The sequence below is a fragment of the Pezoporus occidentalis genome, unplaced genomic scaffold (assembly GCF_034315485.1).
Source record: "Pezoporus occidentalis ecotype Australia unplaced genomic scaffold, CSIRO_AGI_Poc_V1 ctg107, whole genome shotgun sequence".
Classification (NCBI taxonomy): Eukaryota; Metazoa; Chordata; class Aves; order Psittaciformes; family Psittacidae; genus Pezoporus; species Pezoporus occidentalis.
In genome coordinates, this window is record NW_026912854.1 from 403,603 (window position 1) to 427,632 (window position 24,030).

Sequence of the window (24,030 nt, forward strand, 5' to 3'; positions counted from 1 at the left end):
GTGTATGGCATGCAAAGTCCAACCTGAAATATAAGGTGGGGAGGCTGATGGGTGGATCTGCACCAAAGTACTTCAGCAGATGGTGCCTGAAAACTTCCAGTGTTGGATTTTTCCATAAGCAGCATCTGAAGTGGTCAGTTCTCCTGAGGCATCAATTTGCTGATCTTTTTATAGTGATCAGTGACCCTGAGCTTGGACTTTTATCAGTGTCTCCTTAAATCTAAGAGGATGCAATGAAGGTGCAGGTAGAAACTGAGGAATAAATGTCTTACTGACTTCCCATTTTATGAGATGGAGGCATGGCAGGGATTACCTTTGCTTTCTTCTGTTGCTTTTTAGGAAGACTTGAAGGCCTGCCGTAGAACCAGTCACGTGGAGATGATTTGCAGGCACAAAGAGAGTCAGACAGCCAAACTGCCCATGGAAAACTGTCATTTAACCCATCATGTCATTCCTGATTCAAAACATAAGCAGGTGCTTGTGGCTGTGGCAAAGGATGGAGTCAGGTTTTTGTAGGAGGTTCACAAGTCTGTAAAGGTGGACAAGTTTAAGTGCTTGCTATTCTGCTGTTCTGTGCTTGCTGTGTCACTTACTTGGTAGCCTAATAGTCAGTATTTGGACTCCAGATTGCTGTGGCAATGCAAGCTTCCCGCATGTTCTGGCACAGGGAAGACAGCTCCTTCTCAATCCTACTGGACAGAGTCTCTTTCACCTGAGGCTCTGAGGCAGTTTTAGTACCTAGCCAGGTCTGGCATTTTCTAGTGCTGGGCTGTCTTGGCTTTGTGGACAAAATCCCTCAGCATCATCTCTTTTAATTCCCAATACAGAATTAAGACATTCTGTATTCCAAGAAAATCCCCTCCTGAAAAACATTAAGGATTATTAAGGTTTTTAACAAGACTACAATTTACAGGGGATTAAATTTGAGTATATAGATCAAGTTTCTCTTATATTTCATAACCCCATTGTTTTCTACTTCCTAACAGGGCAAAAATCTCCTTTCTTACACATTTCAAGCAGCAGTGGCTTGTTAACAGCCTTTGGAGAAAGGGCAGCCTCTGATGATACCAGCAGTTACTTCCAAAGGTGGTTTTAAAGTTTCACCTGAATATTTGTGAACAATCTAACATCCAGTGCAGATTTCTCTCCTTAGGCAAATACAGGTGATATAAACTTCTTAGGGAAACCAGGTAATTTTATCTGGGTGAAATAGTTCAGTGGCAGCATGGCCACAGCTGTCATCTGAGAGATCACAAACCCTATCAACGTCAGAAACTCTCTACATAGAATACAACTATCTATAATGACATTTAGTAAGGTGTAAAAATGTTTTATCCGTATCAGTTTAAGTTGTGCTCAAAGGACAAAACATAATGGGCCAGAAATGACTGGTTTACCATATTCGAGGCTCTTTGCACTTGTATGCCATGACAGTTACATTTCAAGTGTATCATTACAGTTCAGCAGACAGATTAATTAAGCATTTTAATATGCTAATCTGCAATTCTAATTGGAACAGACACATCCAGTTCCCCTACAGGCTTGCACTTCAGCTGGTTAACCACCACTGAAATCACAGTTTTCTTGTCTTCCCTGGCATTTTCAGATGAGCTACCTATGCTGAGGCTAAATAAACTGTGCTGGGGAATGTTTTGGGGTTTTCTCATCCCCCTCTCCCTCCCTGGCAGACTCTCAAAGCCCAGGACAGATGTTCCTTTGCTTTTGCCAGCATGTCTGGCAGAAGGTTCAGATGCCCGGGTGCTGCTGGAGGATCAGTCTGAGACTGTTCCCCAGTTGGATTTGTCTGGAATAAAGATGGGGAGCTTCCATAAGGCACCGGCAGAGATGAGTAGATGGTGAGGGACTGAATACCCAGTCAGCCTGGCTGACACCTGAGAATGTATCTGCAGCATAACCTCAATTACATGTTTGCTTTCACTTACATGTCTCCTCCTCCTTGAACAGGCAGGCACTACCTTTGAATCTCGCCTGATGTGTAGTTAACAGACTGACTCCAGTCCTGATTTAGTATGAGCTTATAAAGGTCCAATGACTTGCACTTGTGGAAAATAGCACCATCTGGGAACAGAAGCATGCTAAAATGGGAAACTTGTTAAACTTTGATGCAAAATATAAAATTCAGTTACCTTTCTACCTACTGCCAATGGTAACAAGGCTGGATATCAAAGAGTTATATGCAGGTATGTTGCTTTTTCCGCTGAATAAATATTTTCCATCTCTCACTGCTATCCATTTTTTTCCAATCTTACTCCCTCAAAACATGCTTCATTAGCACCACTTACATCTACCTAAAATACATCTAGTTATAGAACTTCTGCATCTGATAGAAATCATACGATATTCAAAACAGCTTGTGAAATACTGTTTTAAGGTTTGCTGTTTAACAGGAACTTTTGCAATGTAAAGACATAGTTGCAGTCCTGTCCCAGCAGAAATTACCTGTTCACAAATTTTCCTCAGTAGGGAAATTCTCAGTAAATGCACTTATTTATCCTAAAATCCTATCAGGAAATTAAGAAACTTCTCTGACTGGGATAATCCAAGACACACAGCTCGGGAACACTCCGGTCTTAAAATATGCTGGAATAGACAAACATATACACAGTACAGAAAAGCAGTGAGGTTTGACTTCTTTCACTTGCCAGACTAACAGTTAAGTTTCTCAAACTTCTCACATTACTGAAAAGCCTTGTGTTTTAACACACTGACTGTCATTTTACCTGGAAGTAGGCTGCAGCTGTGAAACTCATCAGTTCACTATTTTAACTGGGAGAAAACTGGGGTTTTTGTTCTCCAGCTAATCCTGGCTGCCAAGCTGCCTGTTTATCCCCATCACATTTATGTTTATTGTGTTCTGTGTTTGTGTTTGCAAAGTCCCAACCTGACACAGTGAAGCTACCACAACCAGCTCAACCGTTCTCACCAGTCTGCACCATAGGGAGCAACTGTAACCTAATTCAACAGATTTATTCTTGCAGATAATTTTCTCCTTTGTGATTGTTTCCAGAGGAACAATGTCATAATCAGAATTTGAATTCGTTTGCTGAAACTTGCACTGTGAGCAGCTGGGGCCTGCATTCTCCATAGGCTTTTCACATAGGTGTGCTTGTGAATTTACTCCAAAGTTTAAGCATTCATAGGAATTAAGAACATGGGAGTGTTCCAGGATACAAGTGTTTGTTCATTTTGCTCTGGGACGTGGACCACAAATAATAAACACAACTCAATCCGTTCCAACCTTTATCTTCAAAAGCATACAAGGAACCCAACTCAGAATTTACATGACCAGCTCTCCTTGCAATTTACATTTACTATCCCAACCTCGTTGCCAAGATGCCAGCTGAACACGTTAACTCAATTTCTTAATGCAAATGACATCCAAGTTCCACACATACAGGATACGCATTTCCTGGCCTGCCTCTGCATGTAGCTTGCTTTCCTTCTTCCTCTTAAGGCCAAACCCAAACTTTACGAATTACATTTCAGTATTCAAATAATTACAAAGACCTCCCTCTTTGTAGAGTATTAGAACATAAAGAAACTCCTTCTGAAAGAACAGCAGCTTGTCCTGATTTTTCCTGGATCTTTATGCTAATCCATTAGAGAAACCACCTTCAGCAGGAACATAAGGCATGATTAATCACTGCTTGAATTTAACTAGCCAATGTCTACTGGTAATACAGGAAATGAAGGCAAAAAGCAATGCAGAGGATCTGGGAACAGGCTGCAGTGGAAATAATTTTGTTGCAAATTCTTACATTCTGACCCATGTCACACAAACAGATTCTATCCACTATAGCAGCCCCTCCTTGCTGGAAACAGAACTAGTCACACCGTAAGTAAAATATTCATGAAATATACTGCATTTAGATTTTTAATACATGGGATATGCACGTTTACAACATTTAAAGATGGCTTAGAAGCAAAACTGACGGACAAACTTTGTGTAAGTATCTCCCTCCCCCCAACCTGGAGCAAAGTCTTTCAGTCATACCAGGGCTAAAACCCATTTCTTTCTTACCAACTTTTGCTCACACATTAAAAAATTAGGCTTATCCAGAATATACAGTGTACGTTTCAGTAACTTTCAGTATGAAATAGCATCTTCAAAAAGATGACAAACAGCAGTCATCTTCAAATCATCCTCTCAAAATAAATACTACCTGTAGAAAAAGCAGGAATAACATACGGGACTATTAAGCTTAGAATTTGTGCCATTGTTTTAAAGTGACCTGTTGTGAAACCAAAACATAAATGACAAGATTGCAGACTGAAAAATACTTGTTAAATACTGGAAAAAAGAAAGGCAAACAATGGATAATGTACAGATAACTGAAGCAGGAAACAAGACACCTGCCTCGGTGAAGGAACTGGGTGTTCATACAGACTATTCGATTCCCAAAATCCATTTTTGGCTAGCATACCTCTAATTCACAGCATGTGCTCAAATGCCACGTCAGATTCAGTAACAGGAGTACATAAAGAAACATCGTTTGCACACACAAAACATGAAGGTTTTTTTAACCAATGCTGTGTCAACCACATTTATAATTTCTCGTCTAGAATGTGATCAAATAAAACAGAAAACCAGAATGTATACATTGCTAATTTTTTAAGTAATGTTATGTACATTTTATTGCCAGTATATGCACAATGGTAAGCATAGAACTATAAATACACAATGTAATTAAACAGTAGAAAACAACAAGGATGTTACACATACAAAGGAAAGAAAGAGGAGATAGTATTTTCTTGATGTAGCTGCTAAAAAGGGCAAGTGGCGAGTTAGGACAGTCTTGGTTTTAAGTCTTTACATATATTTCTACAACTTTTCCTCCAGATAAATGTCTGCAATGGCATTGCTCCTTTAACAACCACATCTTACCTCTTTCTAGTGCATTCACTTCAAACTAAAGTGAAAACAGCCTTTCATGTAACTACAAGCATCTGTTACTCACTTTTGCTTTTCGGTTCCTAGCAAGTAAAGTGTATAAGGAGTTTCTTATGATATTTGGCTGCAATGCTGAAGAACAGAGTTTTGAATACACACAAAGTGATAATTTGGGAAAAAAAAAAAAAAAGAAAATAAAGATTTTCTGTAGATAGTTCTCCCACTGGGTGCTATATGCAGCAGCTCGGTCAAAAATTAGTCACCCTGACAAGGTAGAGAGAATTTTAGCCTAGCACAGATCATTGTCCTTGGCACTGCTATTTTCTCTCTTATCAGGATACAGTTCCTACAACTAGACATCATCACAGTCACAGGGAAAAGAAATAAGGGAAAAATAAGGTTCCCCCATTCCTGGGAAGGGCAGTTTCACCCCAGTTCTCAGTTATCAGCTTGCTGCTTATGTCCAAGACCAAAAAAAAAAAAAAAAAAAAACAAAGAAAAAGAAAGAGGAAAGGAAAAAAGAAAAAAAAAAGACAACATTTAGGGACACATTTACTTGATCTTTGTTCTCTTTCCATTATCAAGTTCATAAATACAAAGAACCATTATTCACAATAAACTAACTCTTTTTCAAAAATGGAAAAACAAACCCCGGAAACATTTCCACACCTTAATCCAGATGGGTCTTGAGGATGCTATTCAAGAAAACCATGCAAATAATTTGGTGCAGCTTTCCCAACTCATCCAAAATATATATATTTTTATCTTTAATTAAAAGGTGGCAAGGTCCATAGCAGTTTGTGACTATTCCCCTCCCTCCCTCACCTTTAAATTCAATGCAGAAAATCTTGGTGCTTTTAGGAAGGTAACGAATAAATACTTTTCTGCACTGTTGTCATAAAATCCCATGTGAGTTACAATACAAGACTACTTGTTCCAGCAATTAGGTTGAGAGGAAACATTCTAGTGATAAAGATAAATACATACTGAGCATGCTTGGGCAGAGCACTCCATTCTGAAGCATCCTGCTTGAAGAACGAAAGGTGACAAGGATGGTTCACGTCCATCAAGTGACCATTAACTCTGCTGCAACAAAGCAGACTGCCACACTATCACCAGGTCAGCAATGCTACCCTGAAAGGGCTGTCTCCCACAGGAAGAGGTACTGGTTGTACCAGTCCTGGGCTGTGCACACTAAATTCTTATTTATGCAACAAACATACAACCAATGAACAATATCACTTTTACAGAACTGGATCAATCCAGCTTTTTTTTTTATAGGCATATTTCTCAATCTCCAGAATACCCCAAACAAGCTGTAGATAATGATGAACCACCACCACAGCGAACGAGTCTCACTGCAGTTCAGACTAGTTCAGCCTTGTCTCACATCGCTTCTTGTTTCTAGTGAAGGACATGATACTCAAAATAGCAATAAAAAAGTAATGTTATCTGCAGCTGAATAAAAGCAACAGAATTTAGAGTTTAACTTCTGAAGCTTAAAGCATACTTTTTAATTAGCATTAAAAAAAAATCTCTTTTTTCATACAGTAACACTGGCAAAAATTAATGGGAAGACATGGAGGATTGTGAACAGGATAGCTGATGGATTAGATAATGTTAGATTTTATTCTGCTTTGATCAACTGATGTTAATACTGTTTTTCCTTGGATCTGGAGTAATTCTATTGCAACAGTCACATGCAGGCTGAGGGCAGCCGTGGGTTAAATAAAAAAAAAAAAAAAGGAAGGAAAAAAAAAGAAAAAAAAAAAGAAAAGAAAAAAAAATGGAAAAAAAAAAACCAAGAAAAAAGTTCCAGAAGTTGTATGCAAGAATTTTCCTTTCACGGCAGAGGGCCGTGCCCTTGCTTTAGGAGACCTGGGTGACCCTTGTCAGCTTCATTAGCTTTGTCCAGCCATATCTGCAGTGGCATCCCCTGGTCCAGAGCCTGTCTGTGCACGTTTGATGTAAAGGTTCAATAATTTCATCTGCAGATTTAAGTCAGAAATTCACTTTGTTTAGTATGCGAGAACTGTACAGACTGCAGGGATGGTACAACAAAGGAGACATTAAAGCACCTTCTTTTCCCCAAAAGCAAAACATAGTTGATTCAAAGGTAACATACTTGTCAACAAGCAACAGAATGTGTCACACGAGAAACTGCTCAAGGTTCTTTAAGGATGTAAAGAAGGGAATGATCTAAGGTAGCTGGATTAAGAGAGATGGAATGTTTCCCTCAGGTTACAATGCTGTTCTAAGTAAGGTAGGTTTGGGTTTATTTTTCTTCTATGTTGAGGTTTGGGGGCTCTAGTTGTTGATGCTGGTACTTACTACAGCTTCCAATACTGTCTAGAATCAACATTCAACACAATCACTGCCAGAGAGTATTTAAGATAACACTGTCTTCTTCACAGACATACAAAATAAATTGCCCTGTTTTATTCCCAAAGACAAAGAGATTCACAATTAATATATAGCTGTTTGCATGCAAAAACTGCATGTAAGAGATATCAATAAAATCATAAAATACTGAACCAAAAAACCCCACTAGTATTATTCTTATTTTCAAATTAGAGGTACTGAAAAGACTGATGAAAACAAAACAAGAAGGAAGAATAAATAAAACCTCCAATGTAAAAATCTATGTATTACATTTATTGCTTTCCAACCAGAACTTGCATGAAAAATAAGGCAAGAAATACTGATAAGAAAAGCCATGCTGAGTACAGCCACTATCACTACTACCAGTGATATACCCAGTAACTAAACTTGTTAAACAGCAGTAAGAAACATTATTTAGTATTCATCTTAATGCTGAAGTTTGTAATTTGATAAAGATCGATGGATTTTCAGTTCTGAACATTTTATGACAAATATATATTCACCCTCTGAAAGCCTTTGTAGCCCTGCTATGCATTCAAGTATATACTTTTATGAAACTTCCTGGCAACTGCAACTAAAATGAAAATGCATACATGGAATTCTGAGCCAAGATTTCTCTAAATGGTATCTTTTACTTACTTTACTGCCAGTGAGTTGACTGAGATGTGGTTTTAGTTCATCGCCAATTACTGCATGAATGGCTACAAGGCAGAAAACACATGCCTTACGAACGCTGCTCTCTGAATTATCATAACCCTAGAAAGCAATAAAATTAATGTTAATACCCTATCAGTTAATGATTAAAAGCCTCAGAAAGCTATTTACTTATTTACTATGATAAATACACTGACGTCTACAGTAAATTAATGCTAGCGTAGCCCAGGGAGGCATTCCAGCATAAAATCCAACAGGCAAATTCAGAGCATGCACTTACAAAGCAGGCTGATTATTAATCACCATTGATAATCATTTTCTAGACTGAAATCAAACCCCACGCAATCCTGTTCATAAGTTACTCTGAAAACAGAGCTGCTGTCAGGCAATAGGGGAGTACATAAGAGAAATTGTTTTAGATTGTACAGATATTTACTTAAAGCAGAAGACCACTCAGTTTAGGGCCTCCTTACTCTGAAAGAGGTATTCTCTTAACGGGTAAAGATTCTCTTGTTAACTCTCATCTCCTTCCTTAATGATTTTTGTTTCCTTGCCCCTTTGCCAGTACCCCATATGCCTGGCTGTCTGTCTCACAGCCCCTTCTCAGAGGGTCCCTTCTCTGCTTCTCCCTTCCTGCAGATGTATGATCAGATCAAACCCATTAAAGACAGAAATCTGCAGAATGCAGCTGTCAAGCTCTCTTTATCCATTACATGCAAATTAATGTATCTTGGCTCTGGATAAGGTAGGCATGAATTTAAAGACAAAGAAAGAGAAACCTGTGATAGCCTTCTGATTTTATTAAGCCTTCTTCCCCAATCAATTGCTTCTTTCCTCTTACCTCCCCAAAACCTTAACTGATAAAAGCCTACAATTATACACGATACAACACAGGCAACTTCAGACCAAATGATTCCAACTTGGAAAAGATACAACTGACAAAGAGCCCTATCTTATAACTAAAAGTATCTGCCAAGCTTACCTATGATCAGTACTTTATAGCTTACCGAGATTTCCTTTGAGTCATAACTACAGCTATGATTTAACTACCTGCCAATCAAGAGTTTGTTCCCACTATCTGAGTTGTTTTGCATCAAAGCAGCCATCAGCTATCAAATAAAATCCTTCATGAGAACCAAATGATACCGTCTTTGCAATTCATATATATACCTACAGTGTTTCTTTTCTCCTTACCTGTATTAGACCTGGCACAATCTCTGGTAAAAGCTGAGTAAGGGTTTCTTTAGATACTCTTTCTATAACTTTAGTCTGCATTTTGATTGCAGCCAGATTAATGGGGTAATCTGCAGTTTGGATAATCGGACAGAGAACTTTGATGCACTGATCTGGGCTAATGGAAGTGGCCAGCATGGAAGCAGCTTCTTCAGCAGATCTCACCACCTATTGAAAGTAAAAGACATACAAAAATTATGTGCAAGAGACTGTTACTATGGTCTGTTATCTGTCAGTAATGGTCCTGAGCACAAGCATTTCCTACAGTATTGCAGAAATATGGGAATTAGGAAGCCTTTTTGAATCTGTTTACAAGACTCCAACTGCTGGATATACTTTCCTAAAACCAAGACTTGCCAATATTCTGGGGCTAATCTATGTCCTTGGCAATGTGCGTGTTAGCTTTGCAAACCTGCTTGTTGAATTGCATTTGGAATGTCTCTGTTCTGCAACTACACACTGAAATATCACCACCTCTGTAAATCTGATTTCTTGTGTTGTCATTTGTTAGGTCAGTGATCACTGATGACATGTTTTCACATTCAATTCAAAAACATATTTAATGACATGCCTGGATTGCTACTTCAAGTCAAGCTAGGTGGTGTTCTTCCCCTCTAAGTTTGAAAGAGGCTACGATGAGACAGTGCTTTAAGCCTAAAGAATATGTGGAACAACCAGAATAAGAGTAATTAGATAGGAAGGTAACAGGTACAGAATCTCAGGATACAATGTGGGCACAATAGAGTAAATTAACATCTGATCTTCCTATTAGAGCAGCTATGGCATCTGCCATTTTAATGAGTCAACAACAAAGTCAGTGATGTACAAACCCCCCCATAATGATTTCTCTCCCTCCTTGTCCCCTTCACGCTCTCTTTTTGCATACATGAAACCAAGAGAGAGAAAAAGCACAGTAACAGAGAAGGACAGAGAAGGACAATTCAGTGTCATACATGCAGTAAATGAAACAGATCAAGAGGGTGCAGGGAAAAATGAGTTTCAGACGAGTGACAGAAGTCATTGGTATGGGAGGCACCGAAGTTAAACTCAAAACTTAGTACTCCACATAAGTTCAATACACAGGAAGTGCTCATGCATGGGGAGGGAGGAGAAGATGTGACCATCTGGTAACATACCTGAATTCTTTCCGTAGCATCAGTGATACTGACGGGAACTGCTGAATACTGGGGTGGGTACTGAACTTATGCTTCTTGTATCTACAAGCATTATCCTTTCTTGTGTATGCATGCATCATAGACTTCTGAGCAAGATTACAGTTATCCTTTTACTTCCAAATCCCCTCACTATTCTTGGCCACAGCCAACTCCCCCTTTGATACACTCCAGTGTGTTCTACCCTAACAAAACTCAAAGCCATGATCTCAAATGGTGCAAAGCTGCCTAAAAACGGAAAGGGTCGACAATTCCTTGCCATGTTCAATCCCATCTCTAAACCATGAACCTTAATGAAACCCAAAAGCTTGTAGAGCTTCAGGACACCTATATATGGCTTAAGATATCATACAAGGAAAAAACTCCCTTCAGTTAGTCCTTGAAGAGCTATAATGACACATCACTGGTTACAGCACCCAAGACAACTGTTATTAGGGCTGATATTAAGCATTTGAGAGCTTATAAAACAGCAGTTCTCTTCTTTCTTGCATACCTCTGTTAACAGCTGAATGCTTGATTATTACCCACATTAATTCCTCAGTAAGATGTGGCTAATTTCTCAAAACACTTTCTGGGCAGCTGTTTCATTTAGTAGTAATTTGTCATTCTCAAACAGAGTAACTGATTACTCACCTCCTTATGAGGATCCTTATGTGCTTCTAACGTCTTCATGATGGTGAGTTCTGCATAATTCTTAAACCTTGCTGGCTGGTTTCTTAGAATTTCTCTTAGAACTTTCAATGCCAGAGCTCTGATTGCATGCTAAATGCCAAAATAAATGAGGTAGGTATCTTTAAACAGATGTATGGTTTAACATTTATTCAGCAGCTGAAAGAGCTTTTGATAACGGAAAAATATCAGATTATGCATTATGCATATAGATAGTGTGAACCCAATGTTAACAAATCAAGCTAGGAAAACAATCTTTAAGTTTCTCACTCTTCTGGATCTCTCTTTTTGCAGATAATGCAGGTGGCACATCACAGAAATGTAGCTACCTAATGGAGTAAGCTATGCCACCCAGAAGGTAAGTTGCAAACAATTTTACCATTCACAAGTGCTAATAAGATCTACAGCATCACATCATACAAATACATTTTTTAACATTCCTTTTTACTTTAGTCAATGCCAAGTATTGGCGTCTTTTTGATCCAGTTATGTAGAATTTGGTCTCTTCACAATGAGCATTATTGTATTTCAGAAATAAATTTTTGTTTTGCTACACGTGATGTTCTGATATTCTATACTCCATCAGGAGTATTAACAGAGAAGTTTTGAATCTCAGTGAAAAATGTTTCATTTACTCTACTATATGGGAATGGACAAGCAAGAACACTTGAGAAGGTGAGTGTTACTGATGCCCTTTCCACTGTCAGGACATTCAGACTTCATGACATCTATACTTCCGTAGTTGTTTGTTTTTCAAGACTAACTGGAATTTGTGCCTTTCTGACAACCCATACAAAATTCAAAGATACTGAGAGTAAAACAAGTGCTCTGTGAACATTCATAACTGGATTAATCTGAATTTACCTCCTTATCTCCAAGTGTTTCAAGCAGCAAAAGTAGAATTGTTTTGAAGTGCTCATCCCAAACACCGAAAGACTCTTCCTGAGTTAACTTCATGAGCTCGTACAGGGCAGCCTTTCTTTCCTCAACTCTCTCATTATGGTTTGATAACTCTTTCAGTAACTCTGCAACCAGGTCAGAATGGTCCATAGGAGGCTCTGCCAAAAAGGAGCACACAAACAGTTCTCCAGTCACTGCAGTTAAGTGTTAGCGCCCGCTGTGCAACTGAAGGTATATTTTCTAGGATAGCTATCTGGCTTCCTAGCAGATTTTTTCTGCCCCCCCCCCCCCCCCATTTGTCTGCAGAAGTGCAATTTGGCAACTCTATTTTCAGTGCTGAACAAGCTTACAATGACAAAAAGTCCCCTACAATGATATTACAAAATCCCCTGTAAACTAGTTTACTGCAAGACTTCTTATGCTTGCAACACCCACAAGGGGTAAGTACTCTACATCCTCTTAAACCTGGTCTATACAGAAAGTGCCACCTTCCCCATATGACTCATCCAAGATGATTAATCTGTCTTTCCTCTGTTGGCATCACGGAATTGCTCAGCAGGGAAAAAAGCATGCACAAAAATGGTGCTTGGTACACAACCGCTGAAATGGAAGCGAACCAAGGCCATGAGTCCCACAGAGATTCCCAACAGCAGTCATTAGGAGGTGGCCTGAATTTTAGTTTTGATTAGGGAGAATTCCATGGTAATGGAAAAACACATCCGTAACACACCCCACATTTGTGAACACTGAAGAGATGTGCAAGCAGTCAAAAACCTTAAAACTGGTCTTAATGAAAATGAAGTATCAAGTTGCTGCCTCCATTCCACCATCAAGACCCACAGAATCACAGAATGGTTAGCGTTGGAAGGGACGTAGCCTTTAAGAAAGAAAAGCATGTAGCTTCCATCTCTGCACTGAGACTTTTGGATAAATCAACAAATACCTATTCTTTATGGAAAAGGTTCAAAGCATTGGCATGAAATGTAAATGTTCCTGCATTACCTCTTTCCTAAAATTATCCTAATTATTAACGTGAAATACATTTTCCATAACAAATTTATTAGGTCATATAAAAACTATAAAACCATTCCCCCTTATTGATGAAAATCTAGAAGTAACAAATGCCAATGACTGAATGCATGTGGTACAACTAAATCCTCAAGGTGAGCACAGGAATGAATGCAAGTACTTTGTTAAGATGCATTAAAGAGCACAGCTCTTTGCGCTACTGCTCCAGGCAGGACAAACTAATCCTGGATAGGGATGCTCCACTCCAGCCAGGCATGAGCTCTTGCAAAGCCAGCACATGCTGGTGCAGCACAGATCACATCTGGTTTAATGCAATATCCAGAAAAAAATGGAAGGTATAAAGAGGCTTATCCCATGTAAAGCAGGGTCCCTGTAATGCAGAATCTTGATTATGAACTGGCTCTCTATATGGATGGCAAAGGTATTTAATGATTGCTATTTGCATGACATGATTTGCAAAGCTTTGCTTTCCCCTCAGTCTTTTTCAGAAGAGAATGACTGGCCACATATCTCTTCACTGAACAGAAAACAGAGACATGCACCTGACTTGGATTTGTTTTTAGTTTAATGTAAACTTAAAGCCAACTTAGGAAGTAGCTGAATAAATCACCATGTCAGCAAGCAGCTTTGTTCTTCAACACTTTAACACATCTTTGCTGGATGACAGAATTATAACTGTCAGAAGGAGGAAAATTCATTTGTCCCTCACTGTTAAGAAATTTCTTCCCTAAAAACTGATTTTCATCTTGAACCGAATACGCAATATCAACAACAACAAGCATCAGATTATGAACAGCACCTACTACTTTTTAAAGGAACAGTGGTAGCAGCGATACTTTGGAACCTTCCCAACATTTAGAGATAAAAGAATTACCAAAAGATATACTGAGAAGTATTAAAAAGTAGCTTTAGAAGCCTATAAACCAACAGCCCGAGCTCTGAGAGTCCCATGGGCTGAATGAACCACCCTCCTGGTACAAGCTGCTTTGTTTTGTGGTGGTTCTCTCAAACAATGTTTAGTCAATAAAAAATGCCAATGCCATGTTTCAAATACAAACATATTACTAACAAAATTCTTCATCTTTCCCCTAGTTCCCAAACTGGTTTGATCCAGTTTTACTTCCTTACTGTAACTCTTGCCTTGCCTCCCCCCGCCTTTAAATTTCTGTCATAAAGCAATCAGATAAGTAAATTTATATTGGCAATACTGCTACAGGATGTGCTACCAGAAGTATACAATACAGTTCAGTATTTATCTCATTTCTATCCTTAATCTCTACAAATACCAGGCAGTGCAATATTGTCACTCAAAAGGATAACTAACAAATAAACTAATTCGAAATGCAGCATTTGTAAAAGCCTCTCAAAGCAGCAGCACTGGTGATACATCTATTGCTAATCATAAATTCACAAACTGAACTCAGGGATGGAAAACCTCACCATTTTCTTTCTACTCTAGCACAGAATGCAGTCTGAAGCTCACCATCAGGAAACTGCTCTGCATCATCATCAAACATGGCTTCTTTCAAAGCAGATTTATTAAATGAACTGATACCATCTGAATAATTGTATGGGTTATACTCTCGTGAGCGTGGGGAGGAGTGGGGAGGCATCGTGTTGAGTAAGGAGGTTTTGTTATCCAGAGCTGTTCGGCCGGTGTCACTCACACCACCTCCTGCTATTCCTGAAGCACTGCAAATCTGCAGGGAAAGAAGTACCATAGCAGCATATGAAAACCACACTCACACATTTCGGTTAACAACATGACCGATTCATCCATGCAGCAAAAACTGGTTTACAAATTTATTTCAAACAGAAGCCTTAAAACCAGTTCCCTAAACTTTGCTTTCCTTCAAAACCAGGAAAGTGCACACAGTCCAAAAGAATTCATGAACTAGCAGCAGCTGTCAGTATTTTATCTCAGAAGTCTGATGCCAAGTAACTAAAAAGATGTTTAAGCACATCCATACTTCACAAGCTCAACAAATCTGAAAGCTGAAGTCCATAGAAAGAGAAGTATACAACACTGCACATAGCACTGGAACACCCACACAGCCTCTACAAAATAAAGTCTTTGGAAAACTCCACATTAAGGTGCAGACCTCCCAGAACCCGAACTGCAGCTGTTTTGCAAGATGATGGATTTTTAAATGGCTAACATTTTAAGCAGATGAAGAGCTGGTGCTACTTAGAATTAGCATTTACATTTCCAAAATGTGGCTCAAGACAAGGAACACATTTGTCTAAAGTTCAGAAGTAACTGAGGAGAAATGTTCCATTTCAGAAGTTGTAACATACAAACCTACTGAACATGATGCTTCACCACCTCTAACAACTCAGTCACTGGCTCGCTCTGCTGGCACCAAGATGAGTTTACATACTCACCGAGTCACCATCGTCTTTTTTGGAGTCCCTTTTTACAGGCTCGTTCATATCTTCCTGACTACGGAAGCTGAAATTCTGAATGGCTTCAGTGACTCCACGAAGAGAGCTGTAAATATCTTCAGAATTCATGTTCTCAGTGTCATAATCAAATGCACTGTGCGCCATCGAGAAGGACAGAGGAATTAAAACGGATTGATTTTGTGACCCCATATTTTTAAGTAACATTAGCATGGAACTACAGAGACTCAGGAAACACTAATAAACTTATTATTTTTCTTGAAACACATTAAGGAAGAGATGTGGTTCTTCACATAATAAAATCATGTTATGATACATCCAAGCAAGTGTACTGCCACTAGAGAAAGCACTGGGAGTAGCCAGCAAAGGCACAGATGATGCAGCAGCATCTGCCTGAAAAAACAAATGACTTCTGCTCTGTTTTCCTGTTGTGAATATGAAGTAACTGGGATTTTACACCATTCACTCTAAAAGTTCCCAAGAGGGCCAACCCAACCCAACCCTTCTGACAGTTGGCTTACTGCTAAAAGCACCACAGGGCTACATTACCTTGGTGACAAGGTGTTCTGCGATGTATTGGTTGGGGATGTGAGAGGACTTGACCAACTTGCTGGGGAGCGTGGAGTAGGTCTTGTTAAAGGACTTCCCATTGTTCCCTGGAAGGGAAGAGGTAAGAAAAGATACTCCAGTGGTACTTCAGCTGTCCTTTTAACTTACTGTGTTTGTCTGCTAATGCCCAGAAATATTTAAAGAGCTTCTATTTAATTTCTTGGATTGGCTGACCAATTACTAGTTACTTCAATCAGGTATAACTTAGAGATGAATAAAGTAAAAGGTAAACTACTCTTAAAAAGCACATTCAAACTTATTGAAAGTCACCTGGAAGCAACACAGAAAGTATCATTCTCTGGAGGAAAAAGAAAAGGCATTCCATAAAGAGTGATATCTGCTACTAAGACAGACTTCTACATAGGATTTGGTTTGCTCCTCCTCCTCCACCAAGCCTTCTTGGTCTTACCAGTAACTCTACCAAAACGGACTTATGTTCAAAACACCAGTAACTTCAGAGAGAAGAGAGCTGTCGATACCTGACCACTGTTGCCTGTATTCCGGAGATGATTATGGAGAAGCTTTGTGGCTCCATCCTGAAATGTTTTTGGTAAAGCACCCAACAGCATTGTAAACTCTGGAGTGTTGAGCTCAAAAAGAGAAATCAGCACTGACTGTGCAGCCTAGAAGAAGAAAACACATATGAAGACATCAATTTCAGTTTCTAAAGTAATTTTATCAGCAAGAGATGCTATAGTGAGTGGTAATCACAAAGCATGACTTAAGTCTTGATCCAAGATGACAACAGGTGTGAACAAAAGCAACTCCTATTTGCTGGTAAGCTGGAGGTTCAGATATTGATAAATGCAGGCACACAACAACAAGCTTGCACAACCGTTTTGACAAGCAGTGTTTCAGAAATGTGCTAATCAACACCCCCCAGCCCTAGATCCCCACTTGCTAAGAAAAGTACTAAAGGAATTCCCCAAAATGGCTTTGGCCCAAAGGGTTTGGCAAGTTGAACGAATTTGAAGAGAATAATGGAACACACCAGGCAGGAACAAGCCTGCAATGCCTTTTCCTGAGTTCTGCAAGTGGTAATTACAGATGATGGGTAATCAACACACTGGCTTGAAAAGTTGTCACTTTAGAAATTAGAAGAAGAGACAACAACAAAAACCCACACACAAACAGATACCCTAATTTGGAATGAGACAGTCTTAATTCTGAGTTGTGATCGTAGCACTTGATGTTCTTTATAACTAATCCTACAGCCAAACCAGTTAATGAACCTTCCCCTCCTCCCTGCCCCACTTCCTTTCTCTTGTTAAAAGATAGGCAAACATCATCAGGAATAATTTAGCTGACTACATAATCCAAAGATGAAAACTGCTAAATACTGGAGCTTGTAGTCTACTGGATGTCACCTCCCACACCCTCAGTTTTAAAGTTCCTCTTTAATGTCACCCTCATCCTACAGCATGGTTTACTATATATTTCCTTTTAAATCTGAATCAAAATCACCAGAGCTCCTTAGTGACAAAGCAACACAGTAAGTGACACAGTGGTTGGGTCCTCTCTAGTAAAGAGATGTTGACTGCCTGCCTTAGTAATGTTTGTACATTTTGATGAATATTCACTGGATAGCCTAACAAACCTGGCAACACAGCAGCTAAACACAAGCAATGAAGGGCTAGAGATTAAGTTCTGCAGGACTGTTTAATAGTTTCTTTATAGTACAAAACTCTAAGATTAACCTACTCTGTCTAGTTTATACAGCTCCCCATCAAGCTTTGCCATGCACCGGAGAGAACCAGTGCCTCATGTTAGACAGAATGATCGGCAGCTTGCTCAAGCAGCAATACACTTCAAGCAAGTAGTTTAGAAAATTCTTCTAAGACATTTATTTCCCCTATTTTGCTTCCAGAGCAATGAACTGTAGCATTTTTTAATTAGAAGTGGAAAGCCAAGGTATGAGCACACATACCAACACACATCCCAGTGTTAATGGCAAGAATACTAGAATGTTAGATTGCCATGAACTATCTTTGCACGCTCGTGACTGGCTGCTCCTTTTCATTTTTATTCCCTACTCCTTCTGACAGCCTTCCCTTCATGTGAACACCCTGAATGCCCTCTACAGTCTGCTGTTAATGTTCTTCTTTTCCTTGTTATCCTTACGGTCAGTCGTTTAACAGAAATCAATACCAAGCAAAACCAAAACAAATCCAGCAACTGAGCACAGGCTTGGGAATTGGCACTTTCCTTTTCCTGTCCTGTTATCCATGTCTCTGCTCTGTAATGCTCTGTCTATTTAAGCTGCCAATAAAATAATATAAGAGACAGTCCAGGGTCATGGTCAGAAAGAAACGTGATACCATCAAGTCTGCCCAAAGCAAAGCTCAACCTGAATTTTCTAAATTGGCATTGACTCACAGAAGGTTTCCAACTTTGCATTACCAATTTTCGCTCTCTCTTCCTTGGGAGAAAAAAGAAAAAGGCATTTTAGAGTATTGAGAGGATTTTCTTCTCCTCAGCATAAGCTTTCTCCTGAGATTTATGTCCAGTCATACAGAAAACATCTTTGAAAGTCTGCAATGAGGATTAGAAACATTTTGTTTTGTTCTTAACTACTCCAAGAAGATTCCAAATCTTTCCAGAAGAATTCTAATTTTAGAATTGGACATTCTGAAACACAGAATTTGACCTTCCAGAAAGAAGCCCCATGTCACTGAACTGCACTGACTGCCCGACTGCAGACATCTGAAGTAAGAAAGGACTCTTCCCAATGGTGACTAATGGAAATGTTCTGACACTAACCAAACTGAAACAAACCCACCCCAACCCATCAGTTACACAGAAACACACTCGCAAAACCTTTTGATTTGAAGAAATCATATGAAATGCTGTAAGCTTATTAAAATAAATGAATTATAAAGCCTGGAATAGCAGGCTCTGAAGCCTGTCAAGAGAACAAAATGCTTTATACCATCAGAATAACTCTTCTGACTCCTTACCAGTGAAACTGTATTTTCTAGCATTATTGAAGGCTTTTGGCAGTTGGTTGCCTCTAACGGCTGTGTTATGGAAAGAAAAAATAAAATGAGAGAACTTCATATAATTAAGATGTTCCAGATCATTAAACTCACCAGCAATTCTTTCCACGATTCAGTTACTTACTGACATAAAAATGCTTATTAGAGATATGAACCATCAGATAAGACTGCTTGCCACGTGCCTTAGTACTAAAACTTTGCTGATTCCAAAGATAGTCCTTCTTCATTCTCTGCCTGTTTTATGGTCTTAGATACGTCACCAGAATATGGTACTAGGCAAGAAAAGTCAATAGGATATAATCTACTGCTGCTTGCTTATACTCATAAATGTATATAAGAAGAGAAAGACAAACATTACCTCCAACATAAACTCTCCTATGGGTTTTTTATTACATATTACAGGTATAATGAAGGTGTGGAAGCTATTTTGATTTTTATTCTATTCACATTACACACTTCATGAGACAGCTCCAACTATTTTCTTTCTATTCTCTCCTACAGAACACTCCTCCTACACAAAGGAAGTTTTGGTGCTGTTTCCAGGAATAGCAAAGATACCAAAACTCAAACTTAGTTGAAAACAGTAAAGGAAATCTAACCAAATGAATTGTTTCAACACTTCAAACTGCAAAAATGAACAGAGAAAAACAAACAGAAGAGTTAGTTCTCTGGTCAAAGATGCTTGCACTTGTGAGCCATAAAGTAAATACGTTTATTTAGCACTCAAAAAGTGATAGCATGCTGGTCATGGAAGTTAAGACAGAATAGAATGGCTGGTGGAAATCAGTCAGAACAACTGAACTCCATTCCATCAAACTGCAAACAAACTCCAAAGGTTTTTGCATTCTCTAACTGGAAGAACTACTCAGAAACTCTTTCCAAGACTGCATCAGTACATTTCCCCTGGTTATTCAATACCCCTGGTATGTGTATGTAGTTCACAAATACTGATTTTCACTGCACAACAATCATGTGGAAAAAAGGAGTTTTGCACTGGAACTGCAACGTTGAAAGAATAAACCTTTGATATGGCCTTACTAAAGCATAAAAGAGCTAAGAAAATCCAACAGGTATTGAACCCAGTTTGCTACCAAACCTAATGCTCCTGTTAGGAACGTGCAGTCAGTATCAAAGGGTGGTCTCTGAAGTGATGCTAAAACTGCAAAGGAAATGCCCACTGAGGTGATTTTAATACCAGGTAGAGTGCTTGAAACAGTGATTCCCTCTATTATGAAAGATAACCTAAAGTTTTTAACATACATGAAAATACAACTCTAATGGTGTTTCAAGATGTATTAATTTCAAGTTTTTATTTAAACTCTTACAAGTTTTGTCAAAGTTTTCCTTTGTCACTTCCAATACTTTATACAGAAAACCCAGGTGTGTTTGCTGAGAAGGATCTAAAAGTATCTTTTCTCTATGAAAAAATGTTTGTTTTTAAAGAAATTTCTTTGCTTGTTTAGGCAAGAAATATTGGCTTCTCTGATTAGCCAAGACACTTGGAATGCAGTGCAAATGTAAGTACACATTAACAAACGTACCTTCCTAACATCTGAGCTTTTAGGTTCTGTGGTCCAGGTGATGATTCGAGACACTGCTAACCTAGTTTCACTTGAGTTTACAAAATCTCCCGGATCCATCTGTTGTGCAAGAGTCTCTATGTATTTAAGGATTGCAACTTTGACCTGCAAAGAGAAAGAGAGTCAGGTGGACAATGAAAATGGTGGGCTGCCAAGAACAAGCGTGCTCACAGAGCAGAGTGTTCATCCCCTAAAATAAAGGCTATTTTTTTCCCCCCAAGTAAAGTAAACATCTTTTCAGCATTGATATAAAACTCTACACATAAATCAATTTAGAAATGGATGTAACAGTTCAAGAAGGGAATTATTCTGAAGAAATTCAAATACTAATAAAACCTGAGATTTCACTGGTAGCAACTAAAAGATACACAGATTGTTGCATATGCAAAGCTTATATTTAACAAGAAGAAAAGCAAAGCATTCAGAATATTTAAGAATCATCAAGACTCTAAAGAACCATTCAGAATTGTTAAGAACATTTTACAAGTACTAAAATGAAAAATGAACACCACCTGATGCACCAATAACCAGTTCCTCTTAGTTCCTACTATACAGTTAACACTCAGCATGCTTTTCTCAAACATCAGAGCTGAGCAGTCACCATCCTTGTGGATAAGACACATGAATCTTCCCATTAAACACTAAAAAAGTGTGGAATAGAATTTCTGTAGAAGACTTAGGAGGGGTCACATGCACACTTTTCCCTCGATGATATTTGGAAGACAGACATGAATTTACCAGGAGGACAGAATATCTGCCTCACTCTCTCTTTTATCTGAGCATCATTCTCCTACTTCACTCACTCTGTTTTGCTGCAGCCTCTCTCTAGCTTCTCCAAAACTGCACCACTGCAAAGCTTTGGGCAAAGGGCAGTATCTGTATCTCCCTTAAATACTCATCTCCTCAGCTCCTGCTGCCCCGAGGTCTGTCACACAATCCATCAACAAAAGTGGTGAATGTCTCTTTAGGCCACCTGTTTGAATGAGCTACTTTTATTTCCACCAGTAATTACAGTGAACCAGAAACACCTACCAGGATGGAGACACCTATGTCCATCATAACCAGAAAGAGTTCTGGGTGTGTTTTCATTGTTCATGGCTTGTAGTACAACTGCAAAGCTATTTAGTAATTTCCCTTGGTCATGAGAACTTGCAAGCTATTGAAAACTCAAGATACTCTGACATACACATTAGTAAGGGCAGCTGATACACGTAGATCAATAATGAATGCTTCAGTTTCACAGCAGCTGTTGAAGCTTGACTCCTCCAAAGTTACACAACAACCAGCAACTGGAGGCTTTCATCTTATGCAGATCAACATCAGCAAATGCAGGAAAACCCACACTATTTGTTAGATCTTACCAAAGCAAAAAACCCCAGAACACCAGCCATCTCCACAGCAAAACCCCTTAGGACACATGCTTTTCCAGATGTGAAGTAATAGTTACAATTTCTAGATTACCAAGTGAAACGACAGCCCTGTTTCACTGCTCATGATTTACGTTTATATATCACACCTTAAAAAAATTACTGTTAAGAACCGTAACCCTTAGAACACACAGAGGCATTTCTCCCAGAGAACAAACTCAGGAGCACTCTGAGAGCAGTATTATTCAGTGTTTAAACTACTTCCACAGAGTAAATCTCTTCTGGACACTCTTCTGGAGAGATAGAGGTTCTTGAGTTACAGAAGAGCACTGAATGGAAGATGAATGGAGAGTTCACACTCATAAACCTTCTCATAGTGACACAGATTCCAAATAGTTGTCAAACTTTGGGTAAGAGCGGGTTTCACTGATTGGTTTTGAAAGAAAAACTTGTGGAAGGGGTACCTTCCTAAGTTCAAATACAGAGAGACAGGATCATTACAGATACAAAACCCACCCTAAGTAAACTCCAGAATAGCCACAAATCTACTTACAATGTATTTTTGTCACTATTTCCAGTAAGTATGTGCAAAGTTGAGATTTAGAAATAAAAGATATAACTAAGGACTAGTTACATCTTTTAGATGTAGTTAGAGGGATCTAAGTCCTCTTCAACAGTCTATTTCAGCTCTTTGGGAGAGCAGACTCCTGACTGCAGTGAAAGCAGCTCCAGGGATTCTTACACCGAATATCTGATCAACTGCGGCAAAAGCCTTTGTTAACAAATCAGCATTCTCAAAGGACAGAAAAGGTTCAGAAGCTGCTAATGAACTTCAGTCACAGTGCTTGAGTCAATCCCTCACCGGGTGTGAACCGTTTGATATTCAACCTGAGAAACATGAAAGTGATGGTTTGAAGGCTATTTCAGGACAACCCCCATCCTTTGGGAAGCACATGTTCTGCACCTGCAAAAATAAGCTTAACAGATTATATCCCATCCAGAAAATTTGACTCCTGTGCCCTATTACGTTTGACCAAAACAGATAACATGCATCTGGCACCTGTAACGATGCTGCAGCAGTTCTCCACACTTACATATAACAGTATGGCAAGAGGAAGAGGGATAGAGCACAATACACTGTCTGCATCCACCATGGATTAGATGAGTAGAGTTGTATCTTTCCATGTTTGGTCCTAGCTATCCAAATCCACCTCTGCAGCCACTCTAGTAACTTGACTTCTACTGTCCAGGACTTAGCTGTGTTTGTAAGAATGACCATGACAGTTTAAAGAATCACAATTTTTTTCCCACTACCATTTAAAAAACAGAGGGAAAAGCCATTTGTAAAATGGAATCCTTCTATGGAGCCAATTTCTTATCTATCATCCTTTCTTTTATCTGACCACCTTTAAGGACGCCGAAAATCCTTTCTCTGGTTTTTCCTGTCACAGTATCTAGCCCAAAGGCACACTCTGCAACAAAATAATCCTTTATCAGAGTAGGAACAAAAGCTGAAGACTTCAAGAAATGGAGCAGCCCTAGGACTATCAATTAATCTGTCAGCAACCTGGGTGCACTGAGGATGGCATTTAGACAAAATATCCAAGGACACTGATATTAAATAGATACTTCTGCAACTGATACTCAGTAAATTTACTGTCTGGATCCTGAAGTTGTAGTTATCTCATAAAGATGGGAGCATGGGGTAGATACCACTTTCTCCTGATAAAAGATTACCTTCGCTTACACAGTTACACACTTTACTGTCCCCAAAATTCATTTTAAATACTTGAAATTACTTACAGAATGTCTTCCCATTAAGTGTTTCAGATTTCTTAAGCCCTTCTAGGTCACATAATAAATATGACTGAACTTAGCCCCAACTCAGCCTAGCAGGAGTCCATATCTCATTCCAAATCTGTACTTTCAGACGCTGAAACCTGATTGATACGTATTTCCCAGCTGTACCACTACATGGAAGAAAGAACATCTCCACCATCAAATTCACCTTGCTGGGGAGCAAGACTAAGTGAAACAAAACCAAACCAAATCTTTTCCAAGGATTTATTTAAACAGCAAACTGATTTTTACTACCTCATTTGCTGTCTTCAGTAAATGACAGCA

At 39.0% G+C, this 24,030-nt stretch overlaps 2 protein-coding genes across 55 annotated transcripts in view; both read right to left on the bottom strand.

Moving 5' to 3' along the window:
• The window catches only part of UBP1 (upstream binding protein 1), a 47,038-nt gene extending 41,006 nt beyond the window's left edge, over positions 1-6,032 (bottom strand). The window contains exon 1 of one of the 5 annotated variants that reach the window (XM_062621885.1): positions 5,900-6,032. In XM_062621885.1, the coding sequence (XP_062477869.1) occupies positions 5,900-5,979 (80 nt within the window). In that variant the 5' untranslated portion in view covers positions 5,980-6,032. Of the gene's footprint in view, positions 1-313; positions 729-5,899 lie in introns of those variants that run through there. The other 4 variants (XM_062621913.1, XM_062621879.1, XM_062621870.1 and 1 more) reach the window with 4 other exon arrangements.
• Positions 3,471-24,030, bottom strand: part of CLASP2 (cytoplasmic linker associated protein 2) — a 124,776-nt gene continuing 104,216 nt past the window's right edge. For 49 of the 50 annotated variants that reach the window (XM_062621524.1, XM_062621506.1, XM_062621490.1 and 46 more), the window contains 10 exons: positions 20,501-20,644; positions 16,443-16,586; positions 15,904-16,010; positions 15,337-15,490; positions 14,435-14,651; positions 11,887-12,080; positions 10,987-11,115; positions 9,143-9,349; positions 7,934-8,050; positions 3,471-6,900 (listed from right to left, as the gene is read on the bottom strand). In XM_062621524.1, the coding sequence (XP_062477508.1) occupies positions 6,814-6,900; positions 7,934-8,050; positions 9,143-9,349; positions 10,987-11,115; positions 11,887-12,080; positions 14,435-14,651; positions 15,337-15,490; positions 15,904-16,010; positions 16,443-16,586; positions 20,501-20,644 (1,500 nt within the window). In that variant the 3' untranslated portion in view covers positions 3,471-6,813. The remainder of the gene's footprint in view (positions 6,901-7,933; positions 8,051-9,142; positions 9,350-10,986; positions 11,116-11,886; positions 12,081-14,434; positions 14,652-15,336; positions 15,491-15,903; positions 16,011-16,442; positions 16,587-20,500; positions 20,645-24,030) is intronic. The other variant, XM_062621472.1, reaches the window with a different exon arrangement.